Raw genomic sequence first — 20,269 nt, 5'->3', positions numbered from 1 at the left:
TTTTTTGTGACGGATATTCTTGAGTTGGGGTTGATTTCATGTAATCGAATGAACTATCTTTTAGTAAAGTCGTCCCAGGAACGCAACTCATAAATATTGGCAATATCATTTTAAAGTCTTCTACTTTAAAATGTATCATATGTATCTGAATTGCTGATATAAATGAGTCAAATTAAATAAATTATTAGAAAAATTTTTTTACTAAGCAACAACATTTTTGTTTATGTTAATAGTATTTTGTATTTTGACAACGGCACCCGATTTGGGCGTCGAAACGTTAATAAAAATCATTTTTTAATAATATTGTGGCTTATTTCCCATTATAAATAGTTAAAATTGTAAAAATGCCACAAGAAAATAGCTTCAGAACAACACAATTTTATGGTTTGAAATACACTTTATTATTCAGTATCCGCTCCGAGCTTCGCTGGTATCGCCACCTACTTACAGGATTACTAGTATAACTTTTACCGGAAATTTTCTGGTAAGAAAAAAGTGTTGCCTATACTCTGTGAGTTTTGCTGGTATGGCTGCTTTCGCCATCTAACGGTTGACTAGTGACTAGTGTTCCTATGTCGGCAGGAATTTTAAATAGGACAGTAGAAAAGCAAATAATAGTTGTTTCAAACTTATTATTTAATTCTTATCGTGTAATATTTACAACGTAAAGGAGTAATTGGATTGTAATCGATAATTAATAGCAGTAGTTCAGAATTTATTATTCATTATGATTATTTTTATGATTTTGCTTATCGTTTTGACGTTTATGTTGACAACTAATATTGGAAAAAATTTATTCTGCAAAAAAGTATAATAATTTAATACAATTATAGTATAATACTTCTTAAATATTAACCTATGAATGACAGTTAACGGCATCCTACGTTTGCTGTGATTGGTCGTTATCTTCACGCATTCAAATTTTGTTTCAGGATTGGATTGTAAAATTGAAACCGTCAAAATTCGAGAGTGTGCTAACTGATCCTTTAGCTCAAATTTTTCTACCGTTTTAAAATTAAAATTGTGTTTACTACTTACTTTTTTCTAACTGCATCAATCCATTTTTGTCCAATCACCTTTATTCTTAGCGACAGCGTTATTCGACACTCTTTAATACAACTTTCGTGAGACATTTAAAAGCTATAATATGCAACTCTTAATGCAGAACGTCAAAAAGCAAATTTCCAGTAAAGGTTTACAAACTGGTCACTACTGGCGCTAGCGAATTTTTAATTATCCCTTCTACCTACGAGCTCACAGCGTATAGTCTCCCTGAACATCAATACACTTGTTCCAACGAGATTCCAATTTATAAATTCCATCCCTGAAGTGGGAATCTCGAAAGGCTGCAAAATACGCTTCCACGGCTGTTATGACCTGATCATTTGATGAAAAACGCTTTCCACGCATGTATTATTTTAGGTATTGAAACAGATGGAAGTTACTAGGGGCCAAATCTGATAAATACGGTGAACACTCTAACAATTTGAACTTTAATTCATGGATTTTAGCCATTGTTAAAATGCTCATATGACACGATAAACTGTCCTGACGAAAAAGGATTTTTTTCTTCTACAAACCGGGTCTTTTTTACAAATTTTTTCCTTTAGCTGGTCTAAGAGGTTACAATAATATCCAGAATTTATTGTGTTACCAGTTTGCAAGAAATTCACAAAGAAAATTCCTCTTTCATCCCAAAAAATTGATGCTAACTCCTTATTGGCCAATTTCTGGACACGAACTCGTCTTGGAGCCGAAGAACCATGTTCACACCAATCTTTAGCCTTTTGTTTTGCTTCAGGATCATGATGATGGACCCAAGTCTCATCCATAGTGATGAATCGATGCACAAAATCTACTGTATCCGTTCGAAAATGCTCTAAATTTGTTGAGAAAGTTGCATTCAAATGTGTTTTTGTTCCGTTATTAGCGAATGCGGCACCCAATGTGGACACAGCTTTCTAAAATGCAATACTTCAGTCAAAATATTGCTTATACTGACCAAAGAGATGCGTAGGGCTTCTACTAAATCTCTTTCAGTCACTAGATGATTTTCCAATATCAGATTTCTGATGTTGTTGCTATCTTTGGACGTCCTTGACGTGGATCGTCTTTCAAGGATTGAATTAGACCACGTTCAAAATCAGCAACCCATATTTCCACTGTACTAATTGAAGACGAAGAGGTACTTTTAACATTCATTCGTAAATTTCCTTTGCTTTTAAACCTTCCAAAAATAAAAATTTAATCATTACACGACACTTGATTGTTTCCATTGTAAAAAATACCGTGACACGTCGCGTCGATACTAAATGATTTGTAGACAAAGAATGAATTGACAGATACACACGTTCATATGATAAGCGTACCAACGTAACAAAATAAAAATAGGCTAGTAGATTATTTTGAACATAATAATTTACTTACAGTGTTAAATCTGTAATAGATGAGATGCTTCAAGTCCTTGCACATCCTAATTTGTCTCATAAGTTTGTATTTGTATCTGTACATTCCAGTCAATTGTCCAACGTGGGCAAATATATACTGCAAACCATCTGCCAATTGAAAAGCATCAACATTGTTCAAACGATATTGAACGTGGGAGTCAATAATCAGTTTTGTTAATCTTAATATCTCTCTGCACAAATGGAAAGCTGGAAAAAATAAAATAGATTAAATATAAGCTAACATAATATAGTCCCTATACTAACAGAGCTATTTATTCTATAGCATGATTCCTAAAGACTGGAACGAGAGTCTAGTAGTCTAGTAATACTCTTACACAAAAAAGGGAACAATTGTGACCTACAGAATTATAGACCTATATTGTTGCTCAGTCAAATATACAAACTATGAGAATTATTAACAACCGGTTGACCTACGAAATGGACAATTACCAACCTGTTGAACAGGCTGGCTTCCGCAAAGGATATAGTACATCAGACCATCTGCTGACAATAAGAACATTGATAGAGAAGCCAAATGAATACCAACATACCAAATGAATGAGAAGGCGTTTGATAGTATCGAGATGTGAGCCATAGAAAAAACTATTATTAATAATAATTGTAGAATAGATTCGAGATATAGGCAACTAATACATAATGTATATGAAAATGTAATTATGATAGTACAACTAGACGAAAATACAAATCCCATCCCCATTAAGAGATGAGTGAGAAAAGGAGACGTAATATCGCCAAAGCTTTTCCACCTAGCCCTAGAAGACGTCTTCAAAACTAAAAATTGGTCAACCTATGGCATTAACTTTAAAGGCAACAAGTTAAACCACCTCAGATTCGCCGAAGACATTGTGATTATAGCGAGCACATTCGAGGAAATGAAAATTATGATGGAGGAACTCGCAGGCAGCTCCCAATACGTCGGCCTAGAAATGAATATGATAAAAACAAAAATAATGACAAACACACATGACCCTAGACGTATAACTATAAATGGCAGTGAGATAGAACAAGTACAGGAATATATCTATACCTAGGCCAAATCCTGAAACTTGACAAAGAGAACCAAAAGACGGAAATTACTAGAAGAGCAAGACTAGCATGGGCAGGATTTGGAAAACTTAGTTGGATACTTAAGAACCGCAAAATACACCAGTACTTGAGGAGCAAAGTGTTCAACCAGTGCATCCTTCCTATCATGACATATGGGTGACAAAACTGGATCATAACCAAAGCAAATATGAATAAACTAGCCACAACAGAAAGACCACTGGAGAGGGCAATGTTAGGTATACGACTGTCAGATAAAAAGAGGAACGACTGGGTAAGATCAAAAACAAAAGTCGATGATATAACAACAAAAACTGGACAACAAAAAAAAACAACAAAAATTTACTTCGCTCCGTTTAAGTTGAGCGAAGCTCCAACTTAAATGGAGCTTCGCAGGCGACACTGCTAGACAAAAAGACCAACGTTGGAACGAAACGATCCAAGATTGGAAGTAAACAAGCTGAAATTTGCTGATAATGTCAATTTTGGGACCCCAAAAAAGATGCAAAAAACTTATCGTTTCTTACCCTCGGCCTTCCCCCTAAATCCCCCTTATAGGGGGAGGTAAACGAAAAACATCGATTTACCAATAATCCGTAGGTCGTAGAAAAATTGTTTCAAACAGAAAATGCAGATGAGATAATTTTGAACCAAAATGTTTATTAGCACTTTTTGTTCCAGTTCTCTCAGAAACAATGCTTGAAACTACCGGTCATTTTGAATTTCAATAAAAAACCAAAATTGTATCAACTCGGCGATAACAATTCGATATTTGATTGTGTGAAACCCGGGAGTAGGAGCGGCAAACTTGATTGCACCTTTTTTGGGGTGCCAAAGATGACTTTCTCAGTAAAATTCAGCTTGTTCATATGATTTTTAGAGATTCAAGTGGCATTTTTGTCTTTAGTGACTGGACTATAATGTGACAATTGAGGCCCTCAGTGCAACAGTGACCTAAGCCACAAATTAAGGGGCTATCCTAGTGTAAAAGTACGAAATTCATATACTTATTTTGGGAATTTCTAAAATAAAAAGAACTGTACCAATTGTTTTTAAAATTTTCATGAGCATTTATTATAAAAACAAGTACATATAAAACAATTTTCATAAAAAAATATTGAAAATTAAACGATTTATGCGCTATCTACTGGCACCGTGAAAATAAAAACATGTCCCCATTGTTGCAGTGATTGGGACTAATAGAGATAGTGAAACATAAAATTTCAAAGTCATTATTGAAATATAAGTTATTTCCTATACCAGCAACTAGGATTTTTGAAAACTATTAAAATTTCTAAAAATGACGAAGTGTTGAATTTTTTTTTTAAATTAGCTAATACATTTCAAAACAATAAATTGGTACAGTACTTTTTATTTTAGAAATTCCCAAAAAAGTATATGAATTTCGTACTTTTACACTAGGATAGCCCCTTAATCATTTTTAGATTAATATGTATATCACTAAAAGCAGCAACATTAGATCTTTGGATTTACAGGGGCCTACACAACCTACCTCCATATTTGGATAGATGGCGCTACATAATTTCTTGTTGCCTTAACAAATAAACTGGAAATACGAATGCAAAGATTGCATGTATCTCAAAACTTTTTCGGCTTAGGCCACTGTTGCTCTGATAGCCTCATTTTTTTAAATCTTACCATTTCCAAAACGAGACTTCTTTCTTTCCTTCGTTGTCAAGGTCTTAACTGGTTTCAAGTTAAAGTTGTAGTCCAAATGCAGGTAATTCAAGTTCTTTCGATGAATCAATAGATTCAACATGTTATAACCTTGCCTGCAAACTTGTAGTCCGGCTTCGACCCAGTCCAAAGTAGTTGTTTGGAAGAATTTGGTAGACTTGAACGATCTGAACAAGTATCTCTTCTTCTGCGCCTTAGGAGGCCTGTGTTTGAGAGCGTTCAATACGTAATACTTTAGTAATTTTTGGTAACTGACTCTAACTTTTACAGGTTGGCCTGGTGGACAATGTTCCATATACCAGGGTTTTACTAGAGGGACGTCAATTGCTCTTCTACAGCGACCTAAAATTTATTATCAATATTAATTAGCATTTGTACATAAACTTACGTGCATAAAAATCGGCCCACTTAAAAATTTGGTCATTTTTGATGTCTCATATTTCCTAAACCTGTTGGCCGATTTAAGTGATTTTTTGAACATGTTATAGCCTGATTCTTTAACAATACAACTCATCATCATCATTATCAGTGGCGTTACAGCTCTTTATGAGCCAACGCCTTCTTCAGAACAATCCTCCATTCGCCCCTGTCTCTGGCACATCTCCTCCATGCTCTAATTCCAATAGATTTTAAATCAGTTTCTATGTTGTCTAGGTACCTAAGTCTCGGTCTCTCTCGGTCTTCCTCTTGCTCGTTGTCCTATCGGCCCTCTTCGGTCAAATATAACAATACAACTGTAATAATATTGTTGCTAAACAAGTAAATTTTCATTGTATACCGGGTGTACCAATCAAACTGTGTTTTTTCTCAAAGTTCGCATCACCCTGTGGAATATTCTAGCATTTATAAAATACTGAAATTAAAACCCAAGTATATCCTCAGGTTTTCTTAACATTCTGTTTTTTTATTCATTCGTTTATGTTGGATAATAAAAAAGTTAGGTACTTTAACAACTAGACATGTTCTTCATCAATACACGGTGTTCCTAAGTAAGTGCGACATACTTTAAGGGGTAATTCTGCATGAAAACATAATGACAGTTGGCTTTATCAACGTATGTCCGCAAATGTTTCGTTTCCGAGATACAGGATGGTGAATTTTTTCTTACAAACTGATGATTTATTTTATTGCTATAAAACCGGTTGAGATATGCGAATGAAATTTGGTGGGCTTTAAGACGTAGGTATTACACATTTTTTGATATGCAATTAAGAATTTAATATTCACCATTAGCGCGCATACGTGTAATATGACCGATCATATTACCTGTATGCACGCTAATGGTGAATATAAATTTCTTAATTTTATGTAAAAAAATCCGCAATAACTGTCTCTTATTACCTACCAAATTTCATTTGCATATCTCAACTGGTTTTAAAGCAATAAATAAATCGTCAGTTTGTAAGAAAAAATTCAACATTCCGTATCTCGAAAACGAAACATTTGCGGACATACATTTATAAAGCCAACTGTCATTATTTTTTCATGCAGAATTACCCCTTAAAGTTTGTCGCACTTACTTAAAAACACCGTGTATTGATGAAGAACATGTCTAGTTGTTGAAGTACCTAACTTTTTTATTATCCAACGTAAACGAATGAACCAAAAAACAGAATGTTAAGAAAACCTGAGGCTATAGTTGGGTTTTAATTTGAGTATGACAGGGTGATGCGAACTTCGAGAGAAAAAAAACACAGTTTGATTGGTACACCTGGTATACAATGAAAATTTACATGTTTAGCAACAATATTATTACAGTGGTATTTTTAAAGAATCAGGCTATAGCATGTTCAAAGAATCACTTAAATCGGCCAACAGCTTTAGGAAATATAAGACATCAAAAATGAACAAATTTTTAAGTGGGCCGATTTCTATGCACGTAAATTTAGTAACTATCCAAAAAAAAGTTATTTTTTTTTTAATTTTATTTATTTCAGAACGCAATAACTTTTATACAACCCTGTATAATTTGCTACGACTTAAAAAAGCGCGGCACTTGCGGAGTGCCGACAGAAGTGAATACTTCTTATAGATTCAATTATATTCGATTCGATTCAATTCGTTTCGATTCGATTTATTTTATTTCATTTTATCTAATTTTATTATAGTTTATACAATTTTATATTTTTTCTAATTTTATTAAGTTTATCTAATTGTATTTAATTTAATTGATTTTATTAAACTTTCATAATTTTATTTAATTATATTTTATTGTTGAAAATGTTGAAAAATAGTTTTTATTACGTTTAAAATTAAGTAATTAAACATAAATATTTGATAATGAAATTGTAAATAAATAAATGAATTCTATATGATCTTAAAGGCATTTTGAAAATTACTGAAAATTTTTAAAGAATTAAGAATTAAAAAAATTAAGATTTTCAAGAATTAAATGTGCGACGTATTAAAAAAAAATATTAACAATTCAGTAATAAGCCGACAAAATTTCATTAACCCACATAGCAATAACTCGCTATAAGAAGTGGTCACTTCCGTCGGCACTCCCATAAGTAACACGCACCGTTATTTATTGTCTTTCGTTTTTTGACGTCTGGCGGCGTCCGCCACCCAAAATTTTTGATTAAGTTTGACAATTTATAACTTTATTATTTGTGTTCCGATTTTCAAGATTCTTGTACCAGTTTGTAGGTACATTATACATGTATTGATATCGTTTGGTATTATTCCGGTAACACAAAAATTTTGCTTGCATGGCATTATACAGGGGGCAATGAAAGCGTTGTATTTTCTCCTAACTTTAAAAAATTCTGGAAGAGCTGATTTTGTTTCATAGTCCTGTCATATATTATCCCGGAGGCATCACTAATTTTTTTTTAATTATCAGAATATCTCTTTTTGTACCATTTTTTGTAAATAAAAACACTGATTGACTCGTAAAATAGAGGTTGGATTGATAAGATTGGAATGGCCCGCATGCAGCCCAGATCTTAATCCCATTGAACATATATGGGATGAATTAAAAAAAGCTATTCGCCGTCATCCTAGGCCTCCAGAAACTTTGGTAGGGTTATGGCCCTGGTAGAGGAATATCGGGCTATTCTCCAGGCAAAAATAACACATTATTATTCGATGCCAAATAGATTGCGAGCAACCGTTGCTGCAAGAGGTAGACATACCCGCTATATAATTGTTTGGTTTTGTTGTTAATTTTGTTTTGTGTTGTTAATTTTAGTGCGTTTGATAGTTTGAATTAAATAAACCTTAAAAGCAGTGTATAAATTTCCCATAAATTTTTACAGTGTACAAATATTTTCAATATTTCAACACATTAGAACCTTGTACCTGTCCCTTAAAAAACTAGTTTGTTATCCATATACATAAACATTATCCATAAACAAAGCTAAAAGTTGCCCAACTACAAACTAAGGGACTATCAGAGTCTGTTGCCAACCTTTGCCAAGAGCACACCGCATGTTAAGAGCGGTAGTTTTCGTCTGTTTCTCAACAAATCTAACCAAATAATTAGTGTGAGTGGCCATACCAACTTGGCCGTAAGTGATTAGTGCCAAATGGTAAATCAATCATAGCTTTATCAACTGTAAGTAGAAAAAAGAAAATATGTACATCTTATTTAATCACCTATCATCAAAGTCGCGGTGTTGCCATTGCATCTAAACAGTTTGCTGTTCCAACAAGTCAAACTCTACGCGGTATAAGCTGTCTCACAATAAAACTTATAATTTAAACATATAATATCTTCTATCTCTCACGTATCCTTCTATTCATTTAACTCGTCAATATACATATTCTTTATTGTTCTGTAAACAACATTGTGTGTTATTACCTACCAACCATTCCCTATCCCTTGTAAAGAGTAATCCTTACAGGTGCTGGATTCCCAGCTGGTCCTTCGAAAAACAAGAATTCCCAAAACCTGTGTCGAAAACCGAACACTGAACCGCCGAGTTCGCTACAGCGAGCTTCTTAATCGCACAAGCAATGTTTTTATTGACAGCTCTTACAAGAAAAGAGATATGCGGATAATTCAAAAAACAAAACCTTAGCGATTGCTTCAGGATAATACAAAAGCAGTATGAAACAAAATCAGCCCTCCAATTTTTCCATAGAATTTTTTAAAGTTAGGAAAAAATACAACGCTTCCATTCACCCCCGTATACTGCCATCTAAGCAAAATATTTTTGTTACCAGAATAATAACAAACGACATCAATACACGTACCTACAAACTGATGCAAGAATCTTGAAAATCGGAGTACAAATAATAATTCACTAGGTAATCACGGGGAAAATCACTAGTTATAGACCAGGGTAGAAAAATAAAAACGGGAAAAAAATCAATACAGGTATTTGAAGGTGCTAAATCGTAGGGAGGATATAGTTAATTAAAAATACATACAGAGGTACTCGTAAATCGACCTCATTTTTTTATAAAAAAATGCCAAAGTCAGAAAATATTGTTTTTTGCCTATAGCATTTTTAGTATTATATTTACAGCAAAAGTTGTGTTATGAAAGTTGTGTATCAGGAAAAAACGGTTAATTTGAATTTTTACAAGTTAAAATCCATCAATAATTAACCGAGTTAATTACAAAAAACCACGTTTTTGCACTATTTTGGAAATGTTAATAACTTTTACTAAATAGGTCTTAAGGAACTTATTGTACCTTGATCATGAGGTAATTAAGTGCCTTTATTAGTTTACAAAATCTCAAGAAGATCTGTTTGTTAGTTTACAAGTTATGTTAAATGTTTTTCCCAGACATCGAATGTTTAAACAATCATTGTTGCCCAAGAAGTGTTTTCAGAGCTTTTTGGTAAAGTGCAATGACTACTTAAAAGACTCAAAGTACTAAGAAAGTTAAAAAAAATAATATATTTGTTTTTTAAATGTTGTTAAACAAGTCGATAAAAAAGTGTTAAGTTTTTTCCTTATAAACAATTAGAATATCTTTGCCATTTTTTCTGATAAATAATTATAATTGGTTGTGTCAGAAATCTGGTAAAAAAATGCACATTAAAATGAAAAAAATAACTTTCTAGGACCAATAATAGTCAAGTTATACTTTTTTTTTTGAAAAATCACATCTCTATTGTTTATAAATATTAAGAGTTGAAATTTTTACAGCATGGTAATAAATATCTATATTTTATATGACAATTGATAAGTACGAAATATCTTCTATTTAAAACGAGTAATAACCCTGTAAAGTCAAGTTACGCTGACTGAGCTGGGATCGTGTGATATGGAAGAATGTCGGAGTTCAGCTTCTCTAGTCGAGATTTTGCTATAGAAAGTTCAATTTGGAGCGCTTGAAAATTTTTATAATATCTCAGCTTCCAGAGAACATAGAGCCTTCAATTTTTTTTTTAATTGGGGTAACTCGACGAAAGAATAACAACTAGCTAATTTTCATTGACCGGAAAATTCTGGAAAATGGATTTTTTTATTCAAAATTCTATTTACAACGTTAACAGTAATATATTTTGATAAATATTTTCATAAAATATAAATTTGTGAATAAATATTAAAATATAATTATAGTATATATATATATATATATATATATATATATATATATATATATATATATATAAAAAACACTTTTGAGTTTCGGTGGGTTGGAGTCAATAAAAAGGGGCTGTTAGAATACTATTTTTTATTACTCGAGCTTTCGAATGTGTTTACATTCATTTTCAAGAGCTAAAAAGTAACTGATAAAATTTATAATTACATCATTTCCTTATAATTTTAAATAATATTCAGAGTACCATAAATATTTCACTTTTTTCACATCCTTATTACATTTCTTTTGTACTTCTGTAAACTACTAAAATATTTTTTTCTCTACTTATTTATTTCTTCTTTCTTTTTTTTAACAAATCATCACGTTATAATATATTTAAATAAATTACTTTTAGCTACTTGTCGATGTAGGCTGATTTTTTCACTGACATTGACTTTTTGTATTAAAATTTTTTTCCAATTTACCGATCATTCAAATTCAAAATTCATTTCAAAAAATTTAAATCTTTTGGCCATTAATTTATATTATGCAGTCTGGGAAGAATTCATTTTATGGATATTAATAGTTTTCCTCTTATTTATATGTATTAATGTTAGCAAGTTTTAATAACCAATCTAGATTTATCTGGTGAGTTATATTTTTACATGATCTTTGTTTCCACTTTATCAGTTACTTTTTAGCTCTTGAAAATGAATGTAAACACATTCGAAAGCTCGAGTAATAAAAAATAGTATTCTAACAGCCCCTTTTTATTGACTCCAACCCACCGAAACTCAAAATTGTTTTTTATAAACAAGTCAACAAAGTACTTCTTTTTTCTTTATATATATATATATATATATATATATATATATATATATATATATATATATATATTGTTAAGATATGTAAAATTTGAATTAATATGGTTTCGATCTTAATATTTTAGAAAAGTTAAAACATATAATAAAAATATACCAAAATTCATTTCGAAGAAATGAAAGTTAATTATCTTTGGATGGCCGTAGGTAAACAAAATTTAAATAGGGATTAAGTATTTTCTTTGTACAGTTAGTATGATAAGGAAGTGGTTATGTGTTTGGACAATGAGACCGGGTTTCCCAAATGGACTGTTGCGGCGAGGGAACAATTGTATTTAGAAATTTAAATGAATGTAATCTCCTTAAAAACCGATTGGCATGTAATTAGTTTTAGGAAATTTCTAATGGTAGGAAAAGTTGGTGTTGAATCTGACATTGACAATTTGGAATTTAATTCTTTGGAATCGTTGTCAGTGGACTTTCATAATTTTTTACATAATTTAATTTTACGGTAGAATAATTTTTTTAACGTTACTGTTTAGTGCTGGCCTTTAAACGAATGTGATTCTAGACGATAGTTGTTAAATGATCGTCAAGTCGAATAGTGGTGATCTCTGAGAGACTCCTGAAGTAGTAAGGCAGATAAATGAATAGCTGTGAGTTTGTTGAAATAAGTGTCCTGACGGAGGCTCATCACGTAAAGCATTGTAAGTTATATTGTTCTACTTATATTCCAAGAGTCACCGTTGCATGCCGGAACGAGAAATAGATTCAGTTTATTGAGAGGAGAAAAGGCTAGCATTGTTTTTTGAAAGATACGTGCATCTGTAGGGGGTCATTGATGACAATAGGCTTGCAATAGTTTGTTGCGAGATTGCTGACTACATAGGGGGCTGCTAAGAGTAAATTGTAGGCGACCAGAGACAAGAATTTGGACAACTCATCATCCGAGAGACAGTTTTATTTTTTTTTTTTGTAGAATTATTCATAACGCAAATTTCAATAAGTACTTTAGATAGTGGTAGGAGTATTTCAATAATCAGAATAGGAGATATTATTTTTAGAGGATATTTTGAGGGTGAATTTATTTCAATAGATGTTTTTGTACCATATATGTGTTTTATTCCGTTAGTCTTTGACCTTATTTATCATATGTAAAGCAAAGGAGATATTGAAGCACGAGAATATAAAACCCTGAGATTAGAGCATTAAATAGTGTGATTAAATCATAAGTGCATCATTAAAATTAAATTTAATTAATTAATTAATTATCTAATAAATTGCTTTGAGCACACCGATCTTTGAATATCACATTAACTGGAGCCCAGAACGTGGTGGCTTAAAAAATATCGCAGCTTTGCATTTGATGGTAGGGAAAGAGATAAGGAATAACTAAAGGTGATCCAGAGATAATTTGACAATTTTTCCAGGTGTAAAAATATTTTTGATTTATGGATTGATCGTAGGTAGTTGATATTTACTGCTATTGAATTATTTAATATTTTTACCAATCGTACATTTGATATTTATTTTGAAATTTACTGATTGCATATTTGATATTTGTGGCGAAAATTTATTAAATTTGGGGAGAAATATTTGTCGTGTTCTGCAACTTATAGTGTTGTAAAATTTCACATTTGGCGGGGACAAAGAAAACAGTAACAAAAAGAAACAACATGTCGACCACAAGAAAGCAGAGAGAATAACAGAGAAGAGGAAAAAATTGTTGAAGAAGGATTGGGTAATGAAGGAGATACAACGATTATGGAGAGAAAAGAACAGGAATTAACAGGAATAGAGAAACTATTGCAACTGATGCAACTCCAATCACAACAAATGGATAGAAATCAACAGGAAACAAAAAGGACAATGCAAGAAAATCAACAGGAATCAAAACGAGCCATGGAAGAAACACAACAAAAAATAGAGAAAAATCAACAGGAAGCAAAACGAGCCATGGAAATAACACAACAAAAAATGGAAGAAACACAAAGAGAAATATCACAGAGAATAGAACAGAAATTGGAAGAGAATGATGGCAAATTGGAAAAGCGTTTGGAAAAATATGAAAATGAAGTGAAAGCCTGTTTAGAAAAAGTTAGAGAAGAAACAGAAAGGAAACTGAAGATGCAACGAGAAGAAATAGAAACTAAAATGAAGGATATTAAGACTGTGCAGAAGATGGAATCAGAACAGTTAGAAAGCAAATTTGAAAATGCAATACAAGAAGACAGGCGAGAAATAGAAGAAAAATTTAAGCAAAACGAAAAACAAATTGCGGAACTCAAGAATCAACAGAATTGTGGAGAAAGAAGGGAAATGATTATCCTTGGTACAAGCGACGCGAAAATACAATTTGGAGGGGATATTAGAAAAACACACCCAGTACCATTTGTTAAAAATTTGAAAACCAAATTGCAACATATTAGATATTTTGACGACTGCAAAGAAACAATTAGAAACCATCTGAAAGAAGGAGCAGCGTTATGGTATGAAAGTAAAGAAGATGAGTTTGAAAATTGGACAGATTTCGAAAATAAATTTCTCAACTATTTCTGGGGGAAAGTTAAACAGAGGGAAATCAACCAAGAGCTACAGAATGGAAGATATCACGAGAAAATGGGAATATCGGAAGAAAGATATGCTTTGCAGATATATAACAATTCCAAATATCTAGACTACAAATACTCTACCGAACAACTGGTAGAAATGATAAGCAGACATTTCGAAGAAACGCTGGAGGACCACGTGATTTTGAGAAACTATCAAGATATTGATAGTTTGTGCCAATTCCTTCAAGTAAGGGAAGCAAAAAGAAGAGAAATGCGAAACAGAAGACAACATGAACAATATAATGGACCGGCAAGAAGGTATCAATCAAATTATGACCAGAGAAACCGACATGCCCAATCAACAAACGAAGATAGGCCGAGAGAATACCAAAATTACAATAGACAACAAAATTATGATAACAGGAATCACGCAAAAAATAGAACATATGAAAATCACAACAGAAACAGAGATGCACAAAATCCTCCGACTAGGAATACGAACGAACAAAGGGACGGTAGAAACAATCAGAATTTCCAACGACAAAATAGAAGGGAGATGAATCATGTAACAATAGAAAACGAGGAAGAAGATGTATGCAATGAATCCAGACAGGATTTTCAATAAAGCATCCACTGAACAAACATAAACAACTCTCCGGTATATTTTGTCATCCGAGAGAGTTTATACAGTTGGCGGGAAATGAAAGACAAAGTTCTAATTCAAATTTAATATTCTTAGATGCATTTATAAAACATAAAGCGATTAAAATTTTGATTGATTCTGGATCGGAGATATCGTTAATCAATAAGAAACTAGTAAAAGAATTAAATTTGGACAGATTTGTGTATAAAATTCCTAGGGTTGCTTTAGTGGGTGCAAACAACAAAAAATTGACGACAGTAAATGAAGGTTTGGGAGTGCGGATCAGAGTGGGAGACAAATACTATATTATGCAATGTGTGGTGATCGAAGATTTAAACCATGATATGATAGCGGGAATTGATGAATTGAGTGAAAAACATATCACCATAAATTTTTCGGAGAATAAACTGGAAATCAGAGCAGAACCAGACAACATAGAAGAAGAAATGGAAATAGATAGGAAAATAATTGTTGAAAAGATAAATGAACAGGAAAAACATAAAGAAATCAATATGACTGTAGAGGAAAAACCGAAAGTACAAGAAAAAAATCAACCAGAAAAAAAAAAAGAAGGAAGAAAAAGAAGAAGAGTTCAAAAAGAAAGAAGGAAAACAAGGTGGATACAAGAGAAAGACAGGAAATCGAAGGTACGGAAGAATTGTCGGCAATCGACGATAAAACAGAAAGGAAGCAGGAAGAAAAGGAAGTTCTCATAAGAGAAATGAAAGCAGTAGAAACCTGGTGCTCGGGATACCAAATGGAAATTGAAGATAAAAAAAAACAGAAGAAGAAATAAAGGATGAGGACAGAGAAGAAATGGCAATAATGGACGAGAATCCAGAATTTTATGAAGAAATATTATGGACAGTGAATACATGCGAACAAAATGAGGATGAAAGAAAATTAAAATGTGGAGAAAACATGGAAAAGGAAGTAGAGAAGATTCTAGAAAATTATGGAGATTTGATTAATGAAGAAAGCCGAGTGGCTAAAAATTATGAACATTCTTTTAAAGTTAAAAACTTAGAAAATTTTAAATCCAAGACATATCCAATCCCGTATAAATACAGCAAAGCGTCGGACAGGAAATTGAAAAAATGATCGAAGACAAGGTGATAGAAAGATGTGACTCTCCATATATCAACCCGATAGTATGCGTTAAAAAATCGAGTGGTGATTTGCGATTATGTTTAGATGCAAGAAACATTAATTCACACACAATCGCGCAATACGAAGCGCCTTTGAACATCGAAGCCATATTTGGACGAATCACAGGGTCACACATTTTTTCCAAAATCGATTTGAAACATAGTTTTTGGTTAATACCTTTGGCAGAGAAATGTCGAAATTATACCGCTTTTTCGATCGACGGAGTGGTATACCGATTTAGGGTGGTACCATTTGGCCTACAGAGTGCATGCGCTGCTTTGGTTCGCGCATTGAACACAATCTTAAATAGGCATGGAGAATTTGTTGTACATTACATAGATGATTTATTAATTTTCTCACCAGATATAACAAGCCATCTACGACATATTCACACTGTGCTAGAAGAACTGGATCAAGCGGGATTGAAATTAAATATTCAAAAGTGTCAGTTTTTCCAAAAGGAAATACTGTATTTAGGATTCAAATTAGACACAAAAGGGATTAGTCTTGCAGAAGATAGAATCGAAATTATAAATAACTACGCTAGGCCAACCAATTTAAAAACATTGCGGGGATTTTTGGGAATGGTAAACTATTTCAAAAAACTAATACCAGACATCAGCACAAAAGAAATACCGTTGATAGCATTACTTAAGAAAAATGTTAGGTGGAAATGGGGAACGGAACAAGAAATGGCTTTCAAAAATTTAAAAGGAGCTTTCTCCACAGCTGTAAGAGTACACCACCCAAGATATGATCAACCTTTCATTCTCCGGACCGATGCTTCCATAACAAAATTCGCAGGGGTGTTATCACAGATCCAAGACGATGTAGAGGTGCCAATCTGTTTTGTCTCCCGTGTAACCAAAACATATGAGAGAAAGTACAGCGTTACTGAATTAGAGTTCGCCAGTGTGTTATTTTGTGTAAATAAATTACGGTTTTACCTACTAGGGGCAAAATTCACCATTGAAACAGACCATGCAGCTTTGATACATATAATGAAAAATAGGCTGGTAAATAATAGAATTCATAGGGGCATTCTTTTACTTCAAGAGTATGATTTTGAATTTAAATATATCAAAGGAACTGACAATATCTTGGCTGATGCGTTGACGAGAGATGAACAATTCCGCAAAGAGGACCACAAAACTCTCCACGTTGGCATGAACATAATGAGAGAAGAAGCAGGCTTATTTTCTTTGGCTCAGATCAGGGAAAATCAGGAACAACTGGATGAGAGAGAAAAGCAAAGGGTCGAACAAGAGGATAACTTATATTTTAAGAGGGTCGATGGTAGAGAACTATATGTAATCAAGGAACAGATGGCAAAAGAAGTTTTAGCAAAATTACACTGTGACAACGGACACATTGGAAGCAGGAAGGTGTGGCTTATGTTCAGGGAGAACTACATTTGTCGAAAGGACTATACAATAGCCAAAGAGATGACTCGAAATTGCGAGACATGCCAAAAGTGTAAAAGTAAGAATTTCAAAAACGAAAACATCACAAAAAACGTCATAGCTCGGAAGAAACTGGATATTGTCGCCATTGATATGTTGAGCGATTTAATAACAACAACACAGAGGAATAAACACATATTAGTTATGGTGGATGTTTTTTCAAAGTATTTAAAACTGTACCCATGTAGAACCACGAAAGGAGCTGAAATACTTCGGAAGATAGACGATTTTATCGAAACAGTGGGAAGACCAGACAATATTTTGTTGGACAATGTAACATACTTTAGGAACGACCGTTTTAAAGGGGAATTAAGAGAGAGAGGCATAAATACAAAATTTGTAAGCATCCGACATCCACAGAGCAACCCATCAGAGCGTTTTATACAAGAAGTCACAAAATTTCTAAGAATTGCTGCGGAAGAACATCATCGACATTGGGACAGAAAAGTGTTTGAAATAGAGACGTATTTGAACTGTGCACCAAATACGGTTACCAAGGAGACGCCTTTATATGTAATGAAAGGAACAATGCCTACGAGACCGTGGGAAGACACCGCCCCCAGACAATACGAAGAAGTGATTGAGGTGGTTCAACGAAGATTGAGACGAAGTGGAGAGAAATATCTCCAAAGGCAAGAGAGGACCCGAAGAAGAAGGCCGGTTACATTCCAGAAAGGGGATAAAGTTTTAGTGAGGGCACTAAGGGTGTCCAATTTACAAAATGGTATTTGTGCTAAATTGATGCCGGTATTTGAAGGTCCATATAGGGTCAATACGGAAAATGGGGTAAATAGTTATGAATTAGCGCATATAGAGACAGGCAAGATACGGGGTATTTTTAACATTCACGACATTTATAAGTATCATGAGTAGAGTTTGGTAACATAATGGAATAATTTGATCCTAAAAAAAACTTGTGTCATTTAAATAAATAACAGAGTTTTTCGGCAAATCAAATGGCGGGGAGTTGTTAAGATATGTAAAATTTGAATTAATATGGTTTCGATCTTAATATTTTAGAAAAGTTAAAACATATAATAAAAATATACCAAAATTCATTTCGAAGAAATGAAAGTCAATTATCTTTGGATGGCCGTAGGTAAACAAAATTTAAATAGGGATTAAGTATTTTCTTTGTACAGTTAGTATGATAAGGAAGTGGTTATGTGTTTGGACAATGAGACCGGGTTTCCCAAATGGACTGTTGCGGCGAGGGAACAATTGTATTTAGAAATTTAAATGAATGTAATCTCCTTAAAAACCGATTGGCATGTAATTAGTTTTAGGAAATTTCTAATGGTAGGAAAAGTTGGTGTTGAATCTGACATTGACAATTTGGAATTTAATTCTTTGGAATCGTTGTCAGTGGACTTTCATAATTTTTTACATAATTTAATTTTACGGTAGAATAATTTTTTTAACGTTACTGTTTAGTGCTGGCCTTTAAACGAATGTGATTCTAGACGATAGTTGTTAAATGATCGTCAAGTCGAATAGTGGTGATCTCTGAGAGTCTCCTGAAGTAGTAAGGCAGATAAATGAATAGCTGTGAGTTTGTTGAAATAAGTGTCCTGACGGAGGCTCATCACGTAAAGCATTGTAAGTTATATTGTTCTACTTATATTCCAAGAGTCACCGTTGCATGCCGGAACGAGAAATATATTCAGTTTATTGAGAGGAGAAAAGGCTAGCATTGTTTTTTGAAAGATACGTGCATCTGTAGGGGGTCATTGATGACAATAGGCTTGCAACAGTTTGTTGCGAGATTGCTGACTACATAGGGGGCTGCTAAGAGTAAATTGTAGGCGACCAGAGACAAGAATTTGGACAACTCATCATCCGAGAGACAGTTTTATTTTTTTTTTTGTAGAATTATTCATAACGCAAATTTCAATAAGTACTTTAGATAGTGGTAGGAGTATTTCAATAATCAGAATAGGAGATATTATTTTTAGAGGATATTTTGAGGGTGAATTTATTTCAATAGATGTTTTTGTACCATATATGTGTTTTATTCCGTTAGTCTTTGACCTTATTTATCATATGTAAAGCAAAGGAGATATTGAAGCACGAGAATATAAAACCCTGAGATTAGAGCATTAAATAGTGTGATTAAATCATAAGTGCATCATTAAAATTAAATTTAATTAATTAATTAATTATCTAATAAATTGCTTTGAGCACACCGATCTTTGAATATCACATTAACATATATATATATATATATATATATATATATATATATATATATATATATATATATATATATATATATATATATATATATAGATGCACGTTAAGTTGTGACTTCCGGTATACAGAAGAGGCTGTCCGACTTCCACCTTTTCTACTAGGAATTATTTTTTAAAAATTGTGTATTTGGTAAAAGGGGGGCTTATAAAATGGGTCTACCTATTGAGGGGAAAGGATTTACCAAAATAAATTTTGTATATATATACGTATATACCGAAGCGTACAGCATACGTTATGGCTTCCATATATAGGGTAGTTCAAGGTGCGTTGTCACTTCCAGCGGTGTTGTCATATTTTGGAAGTCACAACGACTCGTCTGCTGATTTACCTCTTACTTTAAGCGTAATGTGTGATCTTTTGAAACTTTTACTGTGAATACAGTTGTGAATGCAGTTCTATGTTTTAAAGTTGTCTATTTAAATTAAAAGATTGATATTCTTTTGATTAAACAGGTTTACAAAAAAAATACATTTCGGAATATTTGACGAAACCATATGACTAGGGGGTTTTTGGGGTCGCTGGTCACGAATCCGGGGTCCGCTGACCTCTATCACGTCAGGTAATGGTAATCTCAAGGTCAAATCAAGATAAACCGACAGTCGCTCTGAAAAAGTATATTAGGGGGTTTTTGTGGTCGCTGATGACCAATTTGTGTCCGCTGACCTCTATCACGTCTAGCTCAAGGTCATTTCG

At 33.0% G+C, this 20,269-nt stretch overlaps 1 protein-coding gene across 1 annotated transcript in view; it reads right to left on the bottom strand.

Moving 5' to 3' along the window:
* LOC126889947 (pre-mRNA-processing-splicing factor 8) overlaps window positions 1-20,269 on the bottom strand; it is a 194,841-nt gene that overhangs the window by 79,519 nt on the left and 95,053 nt on the right. The window contains exons 8-9 of the mRNA XM_050658702.1: window positions 5,172-5,552; window positions 2,428-2,654 (exon numbers count right to left, since the gene is read on the bottom strand). Of these exons, the coding sequence (XP_050514659.1) occupies window positions 2,428-2,654; window positions 5,172-5,552 (608 nt within the window). The remainder of the gene's footprint in view (window positions 1-2,427; window positions 2,655-5,171; window positions 5,553-20,269) is intronic.

Source organism: Diabrotica virgifera, chromosome 8 (assembly GCF_917563875.1).
Source record: "Diabrotica virgifera virgifera chromosome 8, PGI_DIABVI_V3a".
Lineage (NCBI taxonomy): Eukaryota > Metazoa > Arthropoda > Insecta > Coleoptera > Chrysomelidae > Diabrotica > Diabrotica virgifera.
The sequence above is the reverse complement of the archived record's forward strand: the minus strand, read 5'-3'. Positions and strand labels throughout refer to the sequence as shown.